At 50.8% G+C, this 23,139-nt stretch overlaps 1 protein-coding gene across 5 annotated transcripts in view; it reads right to left on the bottom strand.

The window, feature by feature from the left end:
* Positions 1 to 1,196: 1,196 nt before the first annotated feature.
* SSH2 (slingshot protein phosphatase 2) overlaps positions 1,197 to 23,139 on the bottom strand; it is a 91,895-nt gene continuing 69,952 nt past the window's right edge. For 4 of the 5 annotated variants that reach the window (XM_064394667.1, XM_064394668.1, XM_064394669.1 and 1 more), the window contains 10 exons: positions 21,997 to 22,065; positions 21,181 to 21,246; positions 19,965 to 20,159; positions 18,285 to 18,378; positions 18,030 to 18,158; positions 15,898 to 15,944; positions 14,383 to 14,529; positions 13,591 to 13,791; positions 8,636 to 9,479; positions 1,197 to 7,401 (listed from right to left, as the gene is read on the bottom strand). In XM_064394667.1, the coding sequence (XP_064250737.1) occupies positions 5,443 to 7,401; positions 8,636 to 9,479; positions 13,591 to 13,791; positions 14,383 to 14,529; positions 15,898 to 15,944; positions 18,030 to 18,158; positions 18,285 to 18,378; positions 19,965 to 20,159; positions 21,181 to 21,246; positions 21,997 to 22,065 (3,751 nt within the window). In that variant the 3' untranslated portion in view covers positions 1,197 to 5,442. The remainder of the gene's footprint in view (positions 7,402 to 8,635; positions 9,480 to 13,590; positions 13,792 to 14,382; positions 14,530 to 15,897; positions 15,945 to 18,029; positions 18,159 to 18,284; positions 18,379 to 19,964; positions 20,160 to 21,180; positions 21,247 to 21,996; positions 22,066 to 23,139) is intronic. The other variant, XM_064394666.1, reaches the window with a different exon arrangement.

The raw sequence follows: 23,139 nt of genomic DNA, 5'->3' as shown, positions 1-23,139 counted from the left end.
CCTGCCCCCGCACCCTGCCCGGCCCCCCGCTCTGCCCGCGGGGTCGGGGGCAGCCCCGGCACGGCCGCCCCCCGCTCCCAGCCTAAAAGCGGGGGGGTCCCGAGGGTGCCCCCGGTGCGGTGCGTGGAGCCCCTCGGGCGGGGAGATGGGGGCAGGAGAAGCCCCCTGAGCCTTTCTGAAGTGCTGGGAGAAAGCAAGGGGCGGAGCATCACCCCGGGGGTCACTTCTGCACAGGGCTGTGACCCTGCGGTGGGTGCCCCCCCAGCCCCACGGGGACCGTGGCCATGGGCTGCCCCTGTGGCCCCCAACACTCACGGGGGCATCCCACGGGTCCCCACCTCCCCCAGGACAAAAGGGTCTGCAAGCCCACCTCGGCCCCAGCCCAGCAGGATGGTTACAGGCACAGCCAGAAACCAGATTTGGGATTTAGTGAAGCCCAGCCCTGCAGGGATGCCCTCGTCCAAGGGGATTAAGGGATTGTAGGGCTCAGGGACCGGAGGGAGGGGAGCGGTGGTTCCTGGAAAGGCAGCAAAGCCCTGGACCCTACAAGGGCACCATGTGGAGCTGGACGAGCATTGGCTGAGCGGGCAGGAGGGGGCTGCTGGCAAAAAGGCAGGGAAGAGGTGACATCCTTGTTTTCCTGGCCAAAGGGGTGGCAGGGAGGGAGGGAGGGAGGGGGCTGCAGAGGCACCCCTTGCTCACCCTGTCCCACCACAGCCCTGGCTCACTCTGTGTCTTTAGCTCCAAGACACATCCCCAGCAAGTGAAGGAAAGGCCCTGGGAAGCCTTTCCCCAGCTGGTGCTGCGGGGAGGAAGGGATGGGGGACCCCAGAGACACTGCCAGACCCGCAGTGACAGCCCTGCAGTGACACCCTGCTGCCCACTCAGGTCTGGCCTGGTGGGAAGCTCCTGCATGGATGGTGAGGCTGAGCCCAGGGAATTTGGCTTTCTCAAGTCCCTTGTTCACAGGAAGGCCACAGAGACCCTTCCACTGTCTTTCTTGCCACAAGGGAGCAAAATCAGACAGGTTGTCCAGTGTCCAGCTAAAACATCACATCCCCCTTGGAGCTTAAGCCCAGAACCCTCCCCACAGATCCTGTGTCTGCAGCAGTGCAAGGAGGGCACCTGCAGCATCCTGACAGTTTTAAATACATGACCCCTGGAATCTTCTTTGCAACTGCAGTGTGGGCTGGAAGTACCTCTTGCTTGGAAGCATGGCCCCATCGCTTGGGACAGGACAGGACCATCCACGAGAGGGAACAACCCTGCTCTGGCTTTCCAGAGCACTGCCACTCCGTGCTCTGAGAGCAGCACAGATCACTCCCTCACCCCCAGCACCGACCCCAAACAGGAAGCCACACACCCTTGTCATCTTCAAAATAAAACTTTTATTCATTCGGTAACAAGAACATTGAATCTGCACGTCAGTGCACAAGTTCACATTTAAAAACAGCTGAGCACATCGGTCATAAAGTCTTTAGGGGGAAAGGGGACGATCCCAGCCACCAAGGAAGATGCAGGAGGGGCAGACAGAAGCGCTCCCCTCCCTGATTCACAACCCCACCGCCAGCTGCTCGGCCCTGGACAATCCCTACAAACCAGCGCACGGACGTCACATCTCCAGAAAGGAAAATAAAAGGCACTGGCACCTTCTCTCGTGCCAACAGAGATGTCTGCAGCGTGGGCGGGCTGTTAGCACCTCTGGCAGCACTGCTGGACAGGCACCGAGCCCTGCACCAGCCCGGGCCCCCCGCGCCAGGCCAGCCCCTGCCTCTGCCCCACACCAAGGGCCCGGGGCCCCTCCCCGGGGGAGAACCGGGGGAGTTTGTGTGGAGCCAGGACCAAATTAAGGCAGGACGCGCCGTGCGGGGAGCAGGGCCCTGTGGTGGGTATGGCTTCCTCCTGCCAGGGAGCTGTGAGTCTCCTGCAGGTGCAGGGCCCCTGCGGCCACTCGGGGCTCCCAGGAGGTCCCCGAGCAGCCGGCGGTGAGGCAGGATCCCTTCCACCAGGCCTTGGCTGGCAGAGGGACACTGAGCTAATCCCTGCTCAGCCTGAACACCCCAGTGACCCAGAAGGGCGTCACCTCCTGCCACCCGCTGGGACTGTGCCCCCAGGAAAGGGCCGAGAGGGGAGAGATTTGTACAGGTCACAACTCCTCAAGCAGACCGGACACACGCTCGAACACGCACACAGCACCCACACACACCACCGAGTGCAACAGAACGCAGTGTAAAACCAGTTTCACGCACACGCAGTCCGTCTGTGCAAGGCTCACACGTTACAGTACGGCCGGGACGGGGCAGCGATGGCTGGGATATTGTACAGGAGTCATGTAAACAATAAAGCGTCCTCCGAGAGGCTTCGCCAGAGACCAAAGAACAGTTGCTTTGTACAAAAATGCCCTTAAAACAAACACGTTTCTCCCAAACCCCTTCTACCCGCGAGGCTTGTCAGCTGCTGAGCACCCTGCAGGTGCTGCTGCTCCCTGGGGTGCTCAGCAGGCCACAAGAAGCTCTTGTGGGGTGGCTACAGGAACCAGGAGAGATTCATCACCTCCCACGAGCCACCAGCATGGAAAAGGGACAATTGTCCCCAGCAGAGACCTCTGATGCCAGGGGCTTGGTGGCTTCATTGCCCAGACACTGGAAAAGGAGGTCCATCCCCCCAGTCCATCCCCTTCCTGCCATCCTGCTCAGAGCCTCCAGACCTTCAAGGCCTTCATCACTCTGCAAGAGAATCACCTTCCCCAACTCCCTCTGCCTGCCCACAGCCTCCTCAGAGAAAAACCAGTTGTGCTGGGCCAGAGCCAAGGACAAGGGGACAGCAAAGCACCTCCCTGCAGGGGCCTCTGCCCCTCTGCTGCTCTCCCCAGCTGAAGCACCCGCAGAGCAGCCGAGTATTGGAAGGAAGCAGCATTTCTGGCCTGCATTGAAGACCCTTCCCAGAGGGCATTTCTCCTGAGATCAAGCTGGGCAAAGAAATCTGATCCTTTTCCTCCTCCTGCCTTCTCAAGGGAAAAAATTCTACACAGGGCTTTTCCCTCCTGAGCAGATCCTGTCACCAGGACATGCTGCCAGCCAAGCACACGCCCTCCAATGCAAGGCAGGCTGGTGGCAAGCAGTCCCTTCCACCCCTGGAGGGGCAGGCAGGAATGTCCTTGGGGTTAGAATGGTGGGCAGTGGGGCCTGGTGAAGCTTGTGGGGGAGGCAGGGACTGAACCTGTCCTTCTCCAGATGACATGAGCCACTTGGCCTTTCCACAGTGCCTGCCCTGCTCCGGAGCCAGCTGGAGCGGGCTAGGAGAAGCCACATGTCTTTCAGTGTCCCAGAGAAATATCTGGCCTCCTGGGCCAGGGGCTGGGTGACTTCTAGCGACTGAAATGGCCTGGGAAGACGTGCTGATTGACCCAGGACAGGGCTGTGCTCCAGCAGGGTAACAGCCCCCTGCCAGAGCTGAGGAAAGGGAGGGACAGTGCTCACGGCTGCTGGAGCACAGACAGACTCACAGACCTTGCCCAGGCTGCAAGGCAGCACAGGAGGGTCCTGAGGGCTACAGGAGGGCAGCAAGGTGGCATTACCCTGCCAGCCAGCTGTGGGCTGAGGATACCCCACACCCCTTCCCCAGGGCAGGCAGATGCTGCTTCCCAATACTCCAGCACGCTCCAGTGTGCTCCTCTCCAGCTCAAGGGGGGCTTGTCCCATCTGAGCCCGCAAGGCTCTGCAGCTTTAGGGCTGCTTTCTAGGCACGGGCTTGGCTGCTGCTCCTCCCACACCATGTCCTCTCCATGCTGGGCTTGAGCAGCCTGAGCCATTCTGCATCTTCTCTTTGCTTTGCTCCTCCCCAGAGGGCAGGTCTGGGCCCCAGCCAAGCAGCAGGACCTGCCACGGGACTGTGGACAGGACCCAGAGCTCCCCTTGGCCTTTCCCTCTGCTCTGCAGCACAGGATCAACTTGCTGATGCACACAGCTGGAAATGAGGAGCTTTGATTTAGCCAAACTGCTCAGAAACCACGAAATAATTTGCTGAAATTTGGAGCAGAGCCTTCACACAGAGTTTCTCCAGGGAAGCAAGAACCTGCAGAATGGCTTTCCATGTCCAACTGGTACCCCTGGAACCCAGCTTCCAGCAGGAAGGAGATGGGCAGACACACAGTGCCCCTCCCACAGTGGGACAACGAGGGTTCACACAGGACTGGAAGAGAAGGGACACATTTGGCATCCAGGCTCACTTTTGGAAAGGGAAGACAGCTTATAATGTCAAATCCACTCCCATGTCTGTGCAGATCACAAAGAACAGCACTGAGTTGGAGTAACGTGGGTTTGTTTTCCAGTTTACAGAATGCAGTCTTGCCCTTCTTTAAAAAAAAAAAAACATAGAAAAGACAAAAAAAATTCATATAAATATCATATATACAATTTAGGCAAAAAATAATGAAAAAAAAAAAAGAAAAAACTTCCAGAAAATATTTTCCCTCTGGGTCTAGAGTTAGGAGTGACAGCAGAGAGGACAAAGCTATGCATTAAGGGCAGTATGTCATGTAACAAAATAGCTCAAGTTTTGGGAGCCACCAGAAACACCCGTGAGCATGGCAGGGGGGAGAGGAAAACTCAGGCAGCACACAAACAGCTTTGGGGCAGAGGACAGATGATATGGCCATGAACTTGGAAGGCCCACAGCAGTATTCAAGTAATGGGAGGGTTAAAACCCTAATGAGGCGTTTGTTTTAAAAGAACACTGGCTTTGGGGCTAGAGGTGAATGTGGCTCCTGGAGGAGCTCTGTCCCACCTCAGCACAGAGCAGAGAGCTCTGTGTGCCCCATGGCAGATGGGAGAGCTGGTCTTGGTGCTGCCCAGGATTATTGGAGCCCATCCATTGGGAAGATTTACCCCTGTGTGCTCCTTATAGGGAAGCACGAGCTGAACTAAGCCCAGGGTGTTTGTCCTGAAGCAGCTTTGTGAGGGATCTGCCAGCATGGTGGAGTTCCAGTTTGCAGAATAAAAGAAAGGCCAAACAAAGGGACCTTGGCACAACCTTCACATTTACAGGGGCTCTCACCCCACCAACTGCCCAGCACCATTTCAAGGCATGGGGAAAATTCAAGTTAGGAACTAGGATCTGGTTCAAAACTCCAAACTCCACCTTGCCAAAGCAAGCCAACATCAATTTTCTCATGATAAAGGTGTTCTTTTAAAACAAACTATCAACAACAAAAAAAAAGAACATTTGAGGTTATCTGAGTTAAACTTAAAAAAAACCCAAACAGTCCTGCAGTCAGAGTCACACACAGAAGAACCAACCCACACCTACATGCGCCAGGAACAGTAAAATGACAATATATATAAAATTAACCAATAAAGTGCATGTTCCTTATATTACACCTGCCCCTTGCGTGAAAGCAACACCACGGGTTCTGGGTAAGAAATCACAGCCAAGGGCCCAGGATCACATCGTGTTGTAGAGGGGATTGGTTGTCCGCTTTTTGTCATTGGTCTTTTTGAGCCTCCTCAGAGGGTGAGTTCTCCCGTGCTGCTGCCGTGGGGCAACAGCCAGAGCTTGAGATGGAGACAAGGAGTCCAGGACCTGCACCTGGAGCAGCGGAGGGCGCTCCCCGGAGCTAGTCCATGTGGGATCTGCACTGGAACACAAACTCTGCTGGCTGGAGCTGCACTCTTTGGCGTACTGAGCCAGCGGCCTCTCCACCGGCATGCTCTGGGCAATGCACTCGGCTGTTCTGAGCTGCTCCACAAAATGCTTTGTGGGCTCTGGGGAGGACAGGCGATGCTTCCCACACGCGCTCTCCGAGCCCCTCTCCAACCTCCCCCCACAAAAGCCTCGACCGAGGGCAACGCAGGTGAGAAGCACCGGGTTGGCATTGCAAGAGGCCGACTCCCTGTCGTGTAAGTCGTCCTTGGAGAGCTCCAGGCAGTCCAGTTTGGCCAGGGATGCCGAGCGCTTCATGTGGGATGGTCTGGTGAGCCCCGCGTGCCGGATCCGAGCCTCGATTTCCTTCGCCTGCTGCTTGACCGGCCCGGGGCTGCTGGAGCGCTCCTCCACGCTGAGGCTGCTGGAGCTGTGAGGCAGGCTGTAACACAGGAACGAGATGTCCAGAAGGTCCATGTTTTCAGCACGCTGCCTGGTGGAGTCCTCGCTGCTCAGCTGCCTCGAGATGCCAGCACTGCCCCCGCAGGGAGGTTTGGGACCGTCCCTGAACAGCAGAGTCCCATCTCCCTTGGTGCCACACGGCGTGACCGGCTCATCCTCTGTAGCCGTGCTCTGCTCGGTGACACCTTCCAGGTGGATGATGCAGGGGTAAGGAGAGCGCTCGAGGCTGGCTGAAGGTGGACAGGTCACCTGGGCAGAGGGAGAAGCAGCAGGGAGGTGAGCAGATATCCCACTGCCTTCCTCGCCGGGGCTGCCCACGGCAAAGGCAGCCTGCTTGTGTACCGCGTGCTCTGGGGTCAAGGGATCCACCAGAGCCTTCTCCAAGCACATCGAGGGGTTCAAGTTTTCATCCAAAGACGGGGTGGCCGCAGCCAGCCCGCCCTGCTCACAGCTTGTACTGGGGGGCTGCTCTGCAGGCTTGACCGTGAGGGTGTATTCGATGATTTCGATTCTCTTTGGGAGGAGGGAGGGCAGGGATGGCTCCTCCATCCCATCAAACGAGACCACTGTCCTGCGCTCCTGTGCCGCTCCCTCCTGCCCCGGGCCGGGCTCTGCGGGCAGGGGCTCCTGGGCAGGGGGCCCGAGGGGTGCAGGCAGCTGTCTGCCCGCAGGCTGCTCTGTCCCGGGAGGCAGCGGCGGCTCCCCAGCGCCCGGACCCTGCGCCCTGTCCCGCTCCGGGGGCGGCTCCTCGCTCTTCCCCCGCGGCAGGAGCTCGGCAGCAGCAGCAGAGTCGTTCCTGGAGTTCTTGCGGGTGGGTAACGCGCAGGCTGGGGCCGTGTGCTGGTGCTCCTGCTCCTGCCTCAAGCGCTCCTCGAACTCCAGCGTGGCTCGCCGGACGGAGCCGGGGCACCACTTGGGCTCGGGCTTGGTGGAGCCGCGAGGCTCCTGCTGCTCCCCACCAGAGCTGCTTTCCTCCAGGTCTGATCTACCAGAAGCCAGCTGCAGAGATGGGGCTTCTTCCTGCTCAGTTGGCAGAGGGTCCTTCTCCTTCTCCTGCTGTCCAGCACAGGCTCCTTCACTCTGTTCCAACTTTTCTGATGCCCAAATCACCTCCACTGGCAGGTCATGCACCGTGTTCCTCTTTGGTGTCTGGCTGAGGTTGGCTGAACCCTCTTTCTGCTGGGCAGGTCCTGCTCCCTGGTTGATTGACTCAATCTCTGTGATAATTTCCTTCACAGAAATGGCATTTTCCGAGTGGGATCTCGTGAGATGACCTGCACCAGGCAGCTCAGGGACCTCCTGCAACACACAAACAGGAGAATTACAAAGTGCATCAGCTGTGCTGACATGGAGCAAACAGCAGCAGGTTAGAGAAAATAGGGGTGCACACAAAGGAGCAAAAAAGCACGTGGCAGTGATCACTTATGTAGGTTTTTTACTGTCTCTGAGACTGAATTTAACACACTCTGGGCTGGATTGTCACTTAGCTTAAGATCTAAGAACCTTAATTGCAACAAACTCCAAGGAAAAGGTAGCTTTTTTGTTTTTCTAAATGAAGAAAAGTCCAACAAATAAAAAGAATCCTAATACTGTTAAAAGTACCCTTTTGAACTGAAAACATGAAAAATTCTGCTCATGTATGGAGCAGACAGGAGTACAGCAAGAAGAATGACCAAGCTTTGAAATGCTCTGGTTTCCCAGAGGAAAATAGCCTGGGGGACTCCCAGTCCCCACAGACACTCTCTGCCAAATCACAGGAGAGAGCATTGGCCTATTATATTTGGAAGAGCCTTACTGCCTCACATGAAGATGGAAAAGATTCAAGCAATGCAGGATGGAATTTAAATAAGAGAAGCTCCCAGAAAATGATGGCCCCGGACATCATCAATCCCTGTGAGAGTCCTGGAGGCTGAAAAGCAATTACAAGAAAAAGGTACCTAAATTTAGAGGTTACTAAATTTTGTCAAGACCATCTCTCTACCCAGGAGAAGTGAGCCATGACGTGCCCAATCCCATCACTCCAGACCTGGACAGGTTAATTTCTTCCTCCAGCAGTGGAAGCTCTACACCTGCCTTGATTTACTACCTCAATGCTGGTGCTTCCCAGCCAGGGAAAAAGGCCAGTTTTGCCCCATTATTTGGTGGATTTCCCAAGTCAGACAAATATCTGCGCAGATTTGGGATGTTGGCTGGGCTCAGGGTCTGGCTATATTAGTGGGTCAAGTCCCACCTTTCTGCTCTCCTGATGCAAAACTCAAAAATAAGTTTCTCATGAGAACAGCACAGCAGGTCAGGTCAAGGTCGGCTCATGGCCTTGCCAATGCCAGCAAACTGATGTTTAAGGAAAAAGTGTAGAAAAGGTCAAGTATCTAAAAGTGAAGGAAGGGAGAAGCATCTAGCAATCCCTGCCCAAACACTGTGTCCAGTGAAAGTAGGGCTAGAAAATGCCATCTACAGCCAACCCACAGCAGAAAACAGCCCAGAGATAGGGCCGAGCAGCAGTTCCAAAAAAACCTGAGCAAGTTATTTTAACCTTTTGTTGCTCTTCATCTGTGGAAGAGTCATCGGAGGGCTGAGGAGAGTTTCCAGGGCTGCTCCTCCGAGCATCTGCACCCCCATCTGCAGCAGGTGGCACTTCCAGCACGGGCACCCTGGAGACCCCATTCCTCCCAGTCCCTTGCTCCTCTGGCCTGGAATGGGAGCAGGTTCGTGACCGGCTCTCCTGGGAGAGCTCCACAAATTTCTCCAAAGCGCTGAAGAAATCAATCCTGTCTGTGCTGAGGTCTGTCACTTCGGGCTGAGGGTTCTGTTGGAGGCCTAGGGAATTCTGGTTTGGGGATTGGGGGAAGTCTTTTAAGCATGAAGTGAATTCTTCCATGGGAACCAAGTGCACGTTCATATCAGGCTTAAGGGCATCTTTTTCTAGATCATCCACTGTCAGATCAGGAAACTCTGTTATTTCCAAGGGGTGCTGGAGCTGCATTAAGGCCTCGGAAGCACGGCAGTTGTCAGGGGGGACAGAGTCTACACAACACCCTGCTGTACAGCCATTGATATTGTTCAGGTTCAGCTTGTCCTCCATCTGCTCAGTGTGGAAGTCTCTGCAAGTAAACTCTAAGTGGATCCTTCTCTCCTTCACACACACATCCTCGATCATGTTTGTGTCCTCTGGGAGCTGCTGCTCCTTGTCCAGCTCAGCTGAGTAGATGGGAGACATGGGCTGCTGGTTGTCATTGGTCTTGGCCTCTGAGATCTGGTCAGCTGAGGTGGTGATCTCCTTTTTGTTCAGCTCCAGCCCAGCCTTGCAGATGGGCTCGTGGTGATCCGAGAGGTCGCTGTCCGAGTGCGAGCGCCACAGTTTGTTGTGCCGCTGCTTGCTGCAGGGAAGGAGAGCAAAGGAAAACAGTGAGTAATTTCTATGTACCACAGCCAGATCCACCTTGCTCTAAGAGGACACAACCTACAACAGAAACTGTGCCAAATGCTGGAGTCACTGACCACAGCTGCGGCTTCACCTGAACAGCTCAGGGCCAGACCTGCTGCTGGAGAATTGACCCAGTAATGAGCCACCTTCCAGGAGCTAAATTCCATGGCACCAATCTGCTCCACACAGCAGTGTGCTGTTTCTCAGCAGTGTTACATCTGTCCACTCAACAAATGCAGTGTTTAATTGACTGCAGGATTTGGTCCTCTTTTCTCAGCCAGCACTTTTCCATTTGCCAGCAGGTGAGTGGTGATCAGAAGAGAGAGAACCCCTTGTGCTGGACACAAGCAAGGGGTGGACACTGAATAAAGTCCAATTTCCCTTGTGGTTTCTTCTCTGAATAGCTTCAGTTATCAATATCTGGCTCTTGTAACCAAGGGATAGGGTGGGATGCGTAGAGGTGGGTGTGTGCAAAAACACACAAGACATCCTTAACAGTAAACACACAGCCCAAATTACCACCCACCTTCCACAGGAAGGAAGCTCAGAACTCCTCCAGCTCCTGGAAAGCCCCTTTAGGAAATTCTGAGCCATCAAAAGGCCAAATAACTGCCAGTGGCATTGCATCACCTTCCTCAACTCCACCTGCCAAAAACCCCAACCCATGCACCTGGGCTTACAGAGAGCACTGCAGGCAACTTCTTGCCATGAAATGCCAGAGCTAGCCCGGGCTGCCAGGGTTTGCTGAGTGGCCACGGCCACAGGGATGTGTTTCCACCCATTGCCCCTAGGAGGAACACAGAAACCACAGAAACCTCCTTGGAGCTGCAGATCTTGCAGTCCCTCGCTAGCAAGGGCAGGCACTCCCAGACACATCCAGTGGCCACGGTAAGTTAATTAACAGATGGTACTGAGCTAATTACAATGTGCCAGTTCAGTTGTGGGTGCCCAACAGCTAAGGAAAATAATCCATTGCAGATTTAGCTTTCCAACCCTATAATCAGCGACAACCTTCCCGTGTGACACAGGGCAGAATCAGGTCCTGCCACAGGAGAGGAGGGTCAAGATCAGAGGCCAAAGACACTGTCCTGGGGTGCACATGCTCCATCTACAGAGGGTTTTGGACACTGGCAGCACAAACAGGCTTGTCCCTGAGGCAGGTTCTTGCTTGGGCTCTGTATGGAATCTGACATCTCTGCTCATACAGCCTGGGGAGCTGCTGGTGTTTTCTGAGGGCACTTCAGTGCTCAGATCCAGCTCTCTGCTGCACATTTGATTTTGAAAGTAAAAACTACCCTCCAGTGTGAGCAACTGGCACAGATCTGAGGACCAAACCAGATGTCAAGCATTACTGGCAGAGGTGTGCTGTGCTATCTTCCAGTCTGACACTTCCCCAGTTTGAGAAGCTGCATGAGGTGCAGGTCAGAGAACAGGAGCCCACTTCCCTTCCCAGAGCCCACAGCCCCCTCTTGACCTTCCTGGGAAACATTCCTGGTGCTTGTACCCACACCAGCTTTGGACCAGGAGCCCCCCACACCTCCCACCAGCTCTCCAGGCTTGGGTATAAAAATGCTGTTGATTCACAAGCTGCACAAGGCACAGGAGATCCCAAACACTGGTTTCCTGTAACTTATCTATAACTAATAACAGAAACAGGCCTGGCTCAGCCTTGCTGTGTTTATCAACAGAGGGAGGGGACAGTTTAACTAACCCCAGGAAGTATGACAGTCCCAAAGAGCAAAACACACTTGTTGTTGTGACTAAAAGCAGGCAGGGGGTTTTCATTTTACAGCTGGAAAACATATCCCAGTTGCTATAACCCTAGCACAAAACCGTAACTGGATAGTGTGAGCACATGGCTGCCCTCACATACCTTCCCCCTGAAACTGGAGCAGTCACATGAGTGTCAATCTGTTGGGGCTTTTTTTTTGTTTTTGTTTTTTTTTTACCTGTCCTGGAATACTGCAGCAATAAACAATGCAGCCAGAGGGAAAAGCTAAATAACACCAAAAAAAAAAAAAAGGGGAAGAAAAGCAGTTTGGAGCTGAGAGAGGAAGTGGATAAAGAGGGACAGTCTCTGCAGCATGGAGGGGCCACTCCTTGCTTCAGTGAAGCTTCATTTACTGCAGGCTTTTTCATCCTACACAGATGTAACACACTGCTCTTGCATTTTTTAAAGCCTCACAAGTCATCCTGTTTGTGCCATTGTACAGGGACTTGCAGAGCAGGGTAGGGCTTCAGTAGAAGGGAGGCCACATGCTATAAATGGTGGCAGCAGGAAAGATATACCTCCAAAAAATAAATTACTTAAAGACAGGGAAAAATAATCCTTAACCAAAATGTTTGTACAGGGTGGCTTTGCAGGCATGTCACCAGCTACCAGACTGGCAGATTACCCAAACCTGAGCTGGGCTCAGGGCTGGAAGGTGTGAGATACCAGCTGCTCCCACACCAGAGCTCCTCACAGGTGCTCACCAATCTGTGTGGTTTTCACACCTAAAAACTTCTTTTTTTCTCCATCCAATCTACACCAATGAGACATGATTTCCTAGTCTGCTCAATGCACACTACACTGGTCAGGTCATCTCTGGCCCAGAGTTAAGCACTGACCTTTACAAACTGGTGCCAGCAGCTTGTTTGGTGTCACATGAGGCACCCAAGGCAGGTGTGGTGTCTGCCTCAAAGGATTTCAGTCCAGCAGGGCACTATTTTTTAAAATTGTCTATTCCACATGATCTGTCTTGAGACTTGATACTACTTGGCTGCTTTTTAGAAAGAAAGAGGGTCACTATGGCAGGCAGGGCTTGGGGAGCAGGGGAGAGGAAGGATGGGAAGAGCTGGTGGATGAAGATCCTGTGGGTGCACCTGGTCAGGGAATAAGCTGGGAGGAGCCCTGAGGTTGTTCACTTGTGCAGAGAGGGAAAGAGGAAGCACACTCCAGTGACAGGGGAGCTCAGACCAAGGGTTTGGTGTAAAAACTGGGAATCCAATCCTGGCCCAGCAACAAACACAGTCAGGCTGATGGGAACAGGTGGAGAGCAAAGGAAGAAGAAATATTTATTACAATTAAAGGGAATGGAGGTCTTTGCAAGTGGATAGAACAGACATGAAGGGACAGAATCAAGCAGGGGACACAGGTAAGAAGTGTGCCCTAAAGACAGTAAACAAGTGACACAGCTGCTCTAAATAATAGCATATAAAACAATGGCTGGACTCTACCTTAAAGCATTTTCCAAACAAAATGATTTTACAAAAAGCAGGCATCTCTCAGTTGCACCAAAAAGCTTTGAAATTTATTATTTACTTTGGTCCAAACCTGCTAAGATTACCTCCTGTAGCAGGAGGCTCAGATTGGGTAACTCTGTTTGCTGCAGATCTGCTCCCAGGCAAAGCACACCAGGATCCCAAACAAAATACCATAACCCGGCAAAACAGAGTATCACTACCTCCTTCCTGCTGGTCACGTGAAGACATTGCTTAACACAGCCTAGAAACATGCAATATTTATGTCTTTTTGCTAGTCAGGTGATTGGCTTGGGATTACAACACACTTGCCCATACCCAGGCCCAGCTCCAGACCAGCCTCAGGACTCCAGGCAGGAATAAACACCACTGTTGCAATGCACAGAACATCCTGTCCCCTCCCCTCACACCAACACTTACCAAAGGGATCTAAATAAAACCAGACCAGCTGCTGAGGAGGGGCATGTTCAACAGGGAACTGTGAGGAGACAAAGCGAGTTCCCTGCCAAGTGATGTTACAAGCAACAGGGACATCATTTATCTCTGCTGGAGCCTGCATAGCTCTGAATGCTGCACTCAGATAACACATCATGGGATGCTACTTTCCAAAAACCAAACATCCTAGAAGTCAAACAGCTTCCTGACAGCTCCTGCTTACACCCACTTTCCCAGGCTGAGCTAACCCTGAACGCAGAGCGTTACCTTTCCCGAGAACCCGAGCTTGCACAACACAGTGACACAAGCTCTGACTAAAAGAATGCAGTCAACCACTGAAGTGGGACACCTCAACGGGGATAACCAGGATGAATCCTTCCACCCACCTGGCCAGCAGGATCCCTTGGTACTCCTCCAGCTGCCGCATGAAGCTGGGGTTGGGCTTGGTGACGGTGCGCCGCTCCTTCACGTAGTCGTAGGCCCTGTCCAGGTTCCAGCCATATTCCTTCATGGCATAGGCAATCACTGTGGATGCTGAGCGGCTCACCCCCATCTTGCAGTGCACCAGGCACTTAGAACCATTTTTCCTGAAGTGGGAGAAAGGACAAAAGAGGATCGCTAAACAGAAAACATCTGACAAGCTTAAGAAAACAGTAACTTCTTTGCCAGAGAATTATCAAATATATTTTCAACACTGTGGCCACAGCTGGAGTCTGGGATGTGATCTGATAATCCAATTTACAAACTGGAGCAAGACACACAAAGAAACTGAAGAACAAGGTCTTATTAATATTCCTAGGAGATTTTGTTACAACAGCTCTTCTGAAGCTGTTATTGCAAAGTGGAAAAACACAGAGAAACAGGAAAACCTCTGAAGACTAGTGTGGCACCCTTGAGCTCAGCCCAAATGGCCCACTGGCATCAAGCCATATTCCAAGTGAAAACAGAACCTGTACCACAAGCGTGGTGTCACAATTTAGAAACACATCCCAGAAAGATAGGAAGCAGCTCAGAGCAGCCTCTAGCACAGAGATGTTCTTCTACTGCAAACCACAAAATGAAAATGCTGTGATGTTAGGTGGGTAAGGAGGAAAATCAGTTAAGAAAATCAGCAGGAAAACAAAATGCTTAGTATATATCTTCTAAATGGGTGTGTTGTGTTTTCTGAAAAGACTTACTTTGCCTTGGAGATGAATTTGTAGGTATCATTCCAGTAAGCCAGAAGATCTGTAGCTTCTTCATCATATACCCTGATATTGTGATATTCAAAGAGCCCAGGGAAGAAATTGTCTATTTCTCGAGTCACATTCAAAATGTACCGTACCCTGCATGGGAACAGCAGAGACAAACACAGCCAGTTCAAAGAGATGTCCCACTGCTACACTGCAGCCTTGCCTTGCTTTGCCAAGGGCATTTGGAAAGGCACTCTTGAACAAAATTCCAGGGAAACCAGGAATTAATGCAAGGAAGCAGCAGCTAACACAGACAATAGGTTTTACTGGGCACTTTAGAGCCTGATAACAGAGATCCATGGATAGAAACTTCTCTGCACAATGTCAGGTCACACTGCCCACCACCTCTGGTCTACATGTCAGCAACACTTGTGCCACAGGGGCTCCTGCAATTAATGTTTGCCTTCTCCAAGCCCCTCTGTGAATCTCTTCTCCTGCTGCACCAAAACCACAGGAAGACTAAGCCTCCCAATAACACCAGAGCTAAACAAACACATAAAACAACTACAGAGAGATGTAAGAGACAATGAGCCACTGGGGAGGATTTATTTCTTATCCCTAAATTTTCTGGAAAGGAAACTGCTAGAGAAAGCGTGTGGTATTTATGTACACAGCACTCAGTATTTTTAGCCCTGAGGGTTACTCGTAAGATGCTTATGAAATGCACTCATGCTGGGATATCAGGCAGAACAAGGGAACTGCAAGAGGGTGACATCCCTTTTCCCAAGCAGGTATGAGATCATTGGCAGTCAAGTAGGACCTGTTGGACTCGAGGAAATCACAGCAGACCCTGAGCTCACCAAGAAGAGTCAATTTTGCCTTCAGTCAACTGAATTTCTGAGGTACAGAATTACACTATCAGTTCACCAGCAGGATTAGTTTTTTCCACTGGTTTGACACAAATAAGCCATATCCATAAATAATTATTTAATTGCACAATCTTGGTGCTTACAACCACCTGGTCTAGAGAAAGGGCAATCTAAATTTGAAAAGTAGAAAGGGCAGGAAACAGAGGAACCCATTGGTGGGGTTCCTACAGGACTTCACTTCCTACTGGGCCCCACTCAGAGGAACAAATGCTCTTCTCCACATTTTCCTTCCTGCACAGCCTGGAGGTCTGAAGTGCCTCTGTAATCAGTCCAGAACTATGGGCTGGGGCCGAGGGCATGGAGCCAACTATGCAGCATCCAGTTCAGTAATTGCAGCTTTTTACTACTTATAGCTATGAGCTTGCTGCCTTCCTTTGTTTGCCTTGGGGACATTAGTCAAGGTCAGGGTGAGATCCTTTTACATTAAGGTGCCTCTTTGTGGGACAAGGAGTTTGGAGGAAGCAAGAGCTTGTATGGATTTGCAATCCCTTAAATAAGACTCAGGTTACACAGCAGGTATGGAATAGAGTTTGTTGCACAGAAAAGTGTGGCCAGGCTCTTGCTTTTAAGCTGATGGCCTGAAGCTACTCACCCTCTGTTCTGCAAATCTTCCAAATTGGAGGCATTCCATTCTGAGCCCTGCAGGGAAAACATGCAAAGGGACACATCAGGCAAAAGGAAGGCAAGGCCAGGCACCTGACGGAGGGAGGAACAGTCACCAGTGAACCAGAGGAGGAAGCTGACCAGCCAAGGGTTGGAGAGCTGGGGGTCCTCTGAGCACAGGGGCACACAAGTGGTAACCAGGACTGATGCTCAGCACCTTCTCTCACCCCATTAATCACATCCCTTCTGAAACAAGAAGCAGCTCTGCCAACAAGAGCCCAGCACTGTGTTGGCACTTCCTGCAAACTGCTGACAAATCAACCTCAGCAAGACAGGACCACTCCACCCTTTCCCTGGAGGCTGCTGCCAGTTCTGCCCCACAGAGGAGAAACTGCCTGCATTTAAGAACCATCCAGGTGCTGTTTATACACCAAACACCCATCTCGAACATCAAAGGCAGCAACACCTAAGCTCACTTGGGTTACACCTCTTCTCCCCATGTTCAAAGCCTGTGTGAGCAGAGAAATGAAGACATTTACCTAACCCTGGCCAGGTAACCCTCTCCTCTGAAGCACACACAAGCTGCTTGCTTCCTGCTCAAATACAAACCTGACTGAGGACAAAACCACTCAAAGGTTTCCTTCAAAATTTAGGGTGCACAAGCTCTCTGCTTCCCTGCCCTAAAATGGCTCCCAAATGGAAAGATGATCCAGATGAAGATGACTGATTGCATTTACCAAGGCCCAGACTCAGTTTAACTTTGTCTCTTTCTGTCAAGGAAGAATAATTTAATTCAGGCCTGGGAACCATTAGTTCCCACAGGTAGGGAGAACAACGCTGCAGGGGTAAAAGCCTTTTCTCCTGTCCTTTTATCCACAATTACCAACATCTTCAGTTCTCTTATTTCCTGCTTAGTTCTTTTAGCACTCCTTAAATGGGATCCCACAGGGCTCTTGCCTCCACCTGGAAGGAAACAGCTCCTTGTCCTTCTGAGCTCTCACAACACAACCCTGCCTTGCAGCACACACGCTCCTGGGTGAAGCTGGTGCCCAGCCCCAGCAGCACTGCTCCTCACCATAGCAGCTGCTCTGCAAACACTTTTATTCCAAAAATTAACCACAGTTCTTCTTGGTGCTGCCTGTAAGTCTTGTTTGAAAGTCTTCTCCCCATTAAATGAACTCAGAGCCAAGACTCCAAGCCCTGCAGTGCATCCAGCTGCCTATAACAGCTTTTGGCCAACACCATAAGCCTGTAACAGGTCCCTCTCTCTCCTTATAACACATAATCTGCAAAAAAAAAAAAAATCCATTACATTGTGGGTACTTCCAAGTTTCCTGGCTCTACCCCAACATGATATCCTGGGAGTGCTCACATTAACAGAGACCATCCCTTCTGAGCCGGAGACTGGGAGAGGCCCTCTCCATTTGGAAGGACCAGCTGGTCCAAGAGGAATGGCTTTGTTTAAAGTTGAGCCAACCTCACAGGCTAGACAGCCCAACCAAACCTTGTCCATGGCTCCGGGGCTGGGAAATCCAGCGGAGCGCTGACTCACCAGAAGGAGCTGCAGTAATTAAGACAGGCCCCAGCAGCAACTAAGCAAGCAAAACGTTAAACAGCAAAATGTTTATGTTTCCTTAAGTGACTTATCTCCAGGATTCTTTGTTACGTTACTCTCTTCCTCCTGGATCACACAAACTTATGAGTTTTCCATGTTAAAAGAGCCTCATTCCACCTGGATGTCACACAGCTCCCCTCCCTCTTTGCTATGTTATGTCTTCCCCAAACACAAGAACTTGGCATGTGGTTATCCTGGACAGTTAAAGCCACAAAACTGGTCTTACATCAATGGCAACAGCCCTGAGAAACTGTTAGACGTAAGATCTTGTCCCTTCCATCCACTAGGTACAGGGTCTACAGCTTGGTGCTACACAGCAAAGTTTAGTACAGCCAAAAAACCAAGCTGTTCTTGTACATTACTGTCTTGCCTAAGAGTATGGGATCCCAGGATCAACCAACCTTTCCTTCAGAATTCCTTTAACTTCCTCCAGAGGCCCCTGTGTCAACCAACTCATAGTGAAAAGTGTTAGGAGCGTTTACTTTTGTATTCATTGTTAGACTCACCAAAAAGACATGATCAAATATCTGTGTGGGGCTGTCCATCTGCCCCAGGATCACTATCATTTCATTGTCAATGAATTCCTTGAACTCCCGCAGGTTACACACCATCTGCATCTCCAGCTCCGTGCGTATCTGCATGGGTACGAGGGACACAAGAAGTCATGTGAAGCTTTTGTTCTGGCCTTTCTCCACAGCATGAAGCACAGAGCTCTTTAGATTGCTCAACAGCATTTCCAGTGCTGCAGCCTCACCACTCACCTCTTTTGAGGTGATGTTCTCCAAATCTTTCTGCATCATGATCTCCCTTAATTTGGTCTTAATCAGCCGTTCCGTGCGTTCCCGCTCAGTTGGGCTGTCAGAAGAAAGCAACAGAGTCACTGGGAGGGAAAACAAACGGGATTCACGACACTTTTAAAATACTTATAGACTGTATACTCTGTAGAGTCTCAGACTCTCACACTACTTCCCCCAGGCATGTCCTCTGGAGGGAATTCAGGTGACAGTAAAGCCCAGTTTAGATTCACAGTTGTATATGAAAGCCACCAACTGAATGCTCCTAATCCATTGTAGTCATCCAGAGAACCCCTGGTATTTGGTAAAATTTAAATTGGGAAGGCTGCATTATACCCTCTGGAGCAATATCTAAGCCTCTCCCTACCTTTCTTGGAAAGGTAACAGCTCCAAAACTCCCTATATGGAGAGACGAGGGCAGCTAAGCCTCTGCATTCCTCCCGCCTCTGCTGCCAGGGGCCTTATCACCAGCTGCAAAAATAGCCTGAGTAACACCAGGGGAAGCTGCAGCAGAGCAGCAGCTCAGAGCTGGCTCACCCAGCATCTTTACAAGGGACCCAGCAGTGACATGTCCCACCACCTTTCTCTGGAAGGCTGCCAGGCTGGGGAGGGCATGGACGTTACAAGTGTTCAACTGGTGGCTCACAAATAAAAATCATGGAAGTTCCTGGTTCTTTTAACCTCATGCATTATTTCAGGAATGCATTAAGAGAATGCTGTTTAAGTGTCCCAAGGAAATCATTCAATTTCAAGGTGCCACCAGGGAAAGGGTGGGTTAGATAAAATTTATATATGAAAAGCTACAATAAAATATTAATCTGTCAGCCTGCCAAACTTTTCAGCCACCCGCCTTGTACATTAAAAAACAATCAAGTGTGAAGACTTGTTCACAGCTGAACAACTGCTCAGCATCATTATTCACTCACTAGACTCCAGCAACAGGAAATATCTGGAAGCATAAATCAACCAAAGGCACTATTATTCTGGGAAAGCAGTTGGAGCATGTGAAGTAATTACAAAATGGGCAAGTGAAAACCCTCACACTTGGCACCACATCTGGTCACAGACTACCTTTCAGGTTACATGGTATCAGTACCATCAGCAGTTACTAAGGACAGGGATGGTAAACCCTGAATGTTGATACAGCCTGTAAATTTTGCCTTTCTGAACTGTCTGCCCATTTACCTGAAGTCCATACATAAACACTTCACTTTAGAGCAAAATGAACTGGGTAAGGATAAAAAGACCATGTTAGCCTAAACATGTGCTCAGACACGTGCCAGTGTAAGAGCAAAGTCCAGAGAAACCTGTTCCTTCCAGGCCTGGAACAAGAGTTCAAAACCAGCAGAGACAAGGCTGAGGTGCACCACACCTCTCTCACCAGTAACATGGGACTTGCAGAAGCAAAGGTCTGCAAGCAAAGCCCAAGGTAAACAACTAAACTGAAAACAGAGGCTGGAGGAGATGCAAGGGAGCCCCAGGAGGGCTAAACTTCCACTGCTGGTGTTTACCTAACCAGGGGTCCACTTATTACATGGAACAGGAATCCCCTCCTTATTAATACCTAATTAAGAGCAATCTCTTGTGGAAACTCTCTCCTCGTTTGGGGACAGTCAAACACTGCTCAGCAGAGCCAGCCCAACTTACACATCTGTGAAGAGGGCGGGCGAGTCGGGCCGGTGGGACTGCACATCTTGCATGGCATTCCACTCGTTGACTGACGACTGGTCAGAGTTGATGTGGCTCTCATAGTAACTGACCCACGTGAGGAAGAGGCTCCCTGGATAGTAATTGTTGCTCCGTGCCACTTCACAAGCCTTATGCAAACTCTGCAGAGCAGACCTAGCGAGGGAACAACACTTGTAGGTTTATCATTTTTTCCTCAGGCTGGTATCAAGCACTAAGCAGCAGCCAAACCCAGGATGCTGCTCATGTCCCATCAGTTGGTACAAACCCCTGGCACTGTGCACGAGGCTGTCCTGCAAGGCTGTGGATTCCCACACGCTGCCAGAGCTTGCATGTCTTAATTGGAGCATGCCAGAACAAGCCTGGATAGCAGTGAAGGTGCCCACAATTCAGAAGGCAGAGGCACCCGTGTCACTGGTTCCAAAATCTGCTACAAATACCCAAGCCCTAAATAAGATGCACAGAGTTTGTATCCAAGACAGGGTGCTGACAGCTCCTACTGTGCCATCAGCTGTCCTGTGTGCAGGGCAGGGACACCCAGCAATCACACATGCACAACCAAGGGCTCAGGACTGCACTGAGATGTTTAGGTGTCTGCCCTCTCTCGCTGCACGAGGGATGTCAGAAGTTTCTTCAGCTGCTGCTGGGAAACAAATCCCCCTCTCCTATTTTTAGCTTATTTTAAATCTTTGACTGGGATCAGAAGGATCCAGGTCAAAATCACTGGGGTGACAGCAGCATCGCTGACAGGCGATGTATTTTTGCAATGCAAAGAAGCTCGAGCCAGAAATACTTTCATGATCACTACATGAACCACCCTAAAAGGAAAGAAAAATGCAAGCAGCTTCTCTTTCCTCTATCACAATGAACATATCTCAAAATATTTCAAACATATACTCAAAGCAATGTGACTTTGGGCTCAAAGCAGCAGCCCTTTGCAAGGAAAATTACCCTATTCCTTCCTGCCCTCAGCTGAGACAAAGCTGCTGTACACCAGCACTTACATCTCTTTTTTCCTTTGGTACCAAACTTCCTTCCCTGTCTCTGAAGGAAACTTCTGGCTGCTCAAGTAGATCTCAAGATCACAGTAACGTAAAGCAGCACCTGGTTTTTAAGAGTTTAGCAGCCAAAACATCTGGAAAAAGGATGAGTAGGACAGCTTGTAGTAAGTACTTACCACATTGCCTGTACAGACACGGGCTTGAATATGTGCACCCTGTTATCTGTTGATACGCTGAACCCTCTGGTGAGAAGAAAAAAGGCAAAGTAAAAATGTCTCCCAAAAGTCCCTTTTTAGTTAATAACTGACGGTCTTAGCACATTAGAACAGCAAAGTCTAGCCCTATGCATACACTGCTGAGTTCAGCTAGCAAACAGATCAAAATAGCACACTAAAAGCTCTAAGATAACTTCTTTAAGCAGCTGCTGTTTGGGAATGAAACTAAGATAGTGGGACAGTGCTGGGCTGTGCTGTTTACCTTGGCAACACAAATTCAGTGCCACAGCTGGGAGCAAGAGTCCAGCTAAAGAGATCCTGGGACAGCTACCAAGGAAAGAAAAGTCATTCCATGCACTGCACTGGACAGCCTGAGTAACTGGCACAAACAGGAGTCTGCAAGTCAGGTGTCTATTTGGCAGAGAAACATCATTCTTGCTTTATGTTGGGCTGCCTGCTGCAAGCATGATGGAGGAACACATAATAGGATCCCTTTAAGGAGCTTTCACTACACACCCACTCTCCAGTAAAAGCTCCTTTACTCCAGCTTAAACACACACATAAGCCACTGTCTCAGTGCGTGTTTATTCACAGATAAGTCAATTACTGGTGTTCCCTGCCACAACCACTGTGACTGAGGGCCTTTGAGCCTCCTAACCCGATACAGGTCAACAGAGGAGGGCTGCTGCACCTGTGAGAGCTCTGCAAGCACTGGAATCTTTCCCCACACACCTTGTTCTAAGTTGCATTAACACAGAACACACAAAAGGCACTCACCCATCCCCATCCAGGTGGATCAAGGTGTCACTCCAGAGAGGCAGCACCAAGCCCATTGTACAAGTGCTACTGCAGTGAGAAAGAGAAAGTCAGTCAGTCTATCTACTACAGCACCATGTTATTATTCCAATTTCATGGCAATAGTTGCGTATTTTTGTATTCATTAGGAAAAAGAAAAATCCCGTTGTTGCTTCAGAGACAAACAGGGCCAGTGTTGCTCTACAGGGGCCTGGCAAGGATCACTAACCAGATTCAGGGCACAGCACTATCCTTTCAAGCAAGCTTGAAGGGTTAACACACCCAGGAGAAGAGCAAACAGGATCCAAAACCACTGAACTTTGTCCAGAAGGTCAGAAGGGGCTCACAGTCTTTGGTTAGCTCAAGGCTTTTTTTACAGATTAATCCCTCTCAGGCTCAAGAGGTTTGGTTCTAGCTCTGATTTTGCAATCCACAGCTTTATTTTCTTGTTTGCCCCTCAGCCACAGCTGCTGGGGACTGGGAGCAGAGCAGTGCAATAGCAGGATGACTGGCAGCATGGCAAGTTGGCAATCTCAGCCTATCACCTGTGGCTGACTCCTGACCCTTCTTTGCCCTCAAGAATGAGCACAACAGCCATCCCATACAGACACCTCCTGGCAATCCCACTCCTCTCTCAGCTGCTTTGCTCTCTTTGCCCTCACAGTCCCCCAAGATTTCTGTAAGGCTGAGCAAAAAGCCAAGTTAAAAGCAGAAATCAAGTGATGGAAAAAAGGCAGGGGCAGGGGAACCCTACACAACCTCCTCCATGCTGTTAAATGAAGAGCTGAATGTCATAAAGCTGCAAAACTGCTCCATAACCAAAGCAGCATCTTGAAGAACTGAGTTCAGCTGCCTCCTGCTCTCATGTTTTGCATGGTGCTCCCAGATTTCCACCAGTTCCAGCACACCTGCCAGTCACCAGCTTAAGAGAAGAGTGGGAAGAGGGAGAGACCAGGCTTTGGAGGGTCAGACATGGAGCCCTGGAAATGCACATGCCTGGTGCCCAGCACCAGGAGACACTGCAGCTATTTCTGTTGACAACATGAGATGAGCTCATGGAAAGATGTGTTTTTAAAAGGCTTCCCAAGGTGGCAGGGGTATTTTTAGTGATACTGTTCAGCGAGC

Source organism: Passer domesticus, chromosome 19, assembly GCF_036417665.1.
Source record: "Passer domesticus isolate bPasDom1 chromosome 19, bPasDom1.hap1, whole genome shotgun sequence".
Classification (NCBI taxonomy): domain Eukaryota; kingdom Metazoa; phylum Chordata; class Aves; order Passeriformes; family Passeridae; genus Passer; species Passer domesticus.
This window is presented reverse-complemented; position numbering and strand designations above follow the sequence as displayed.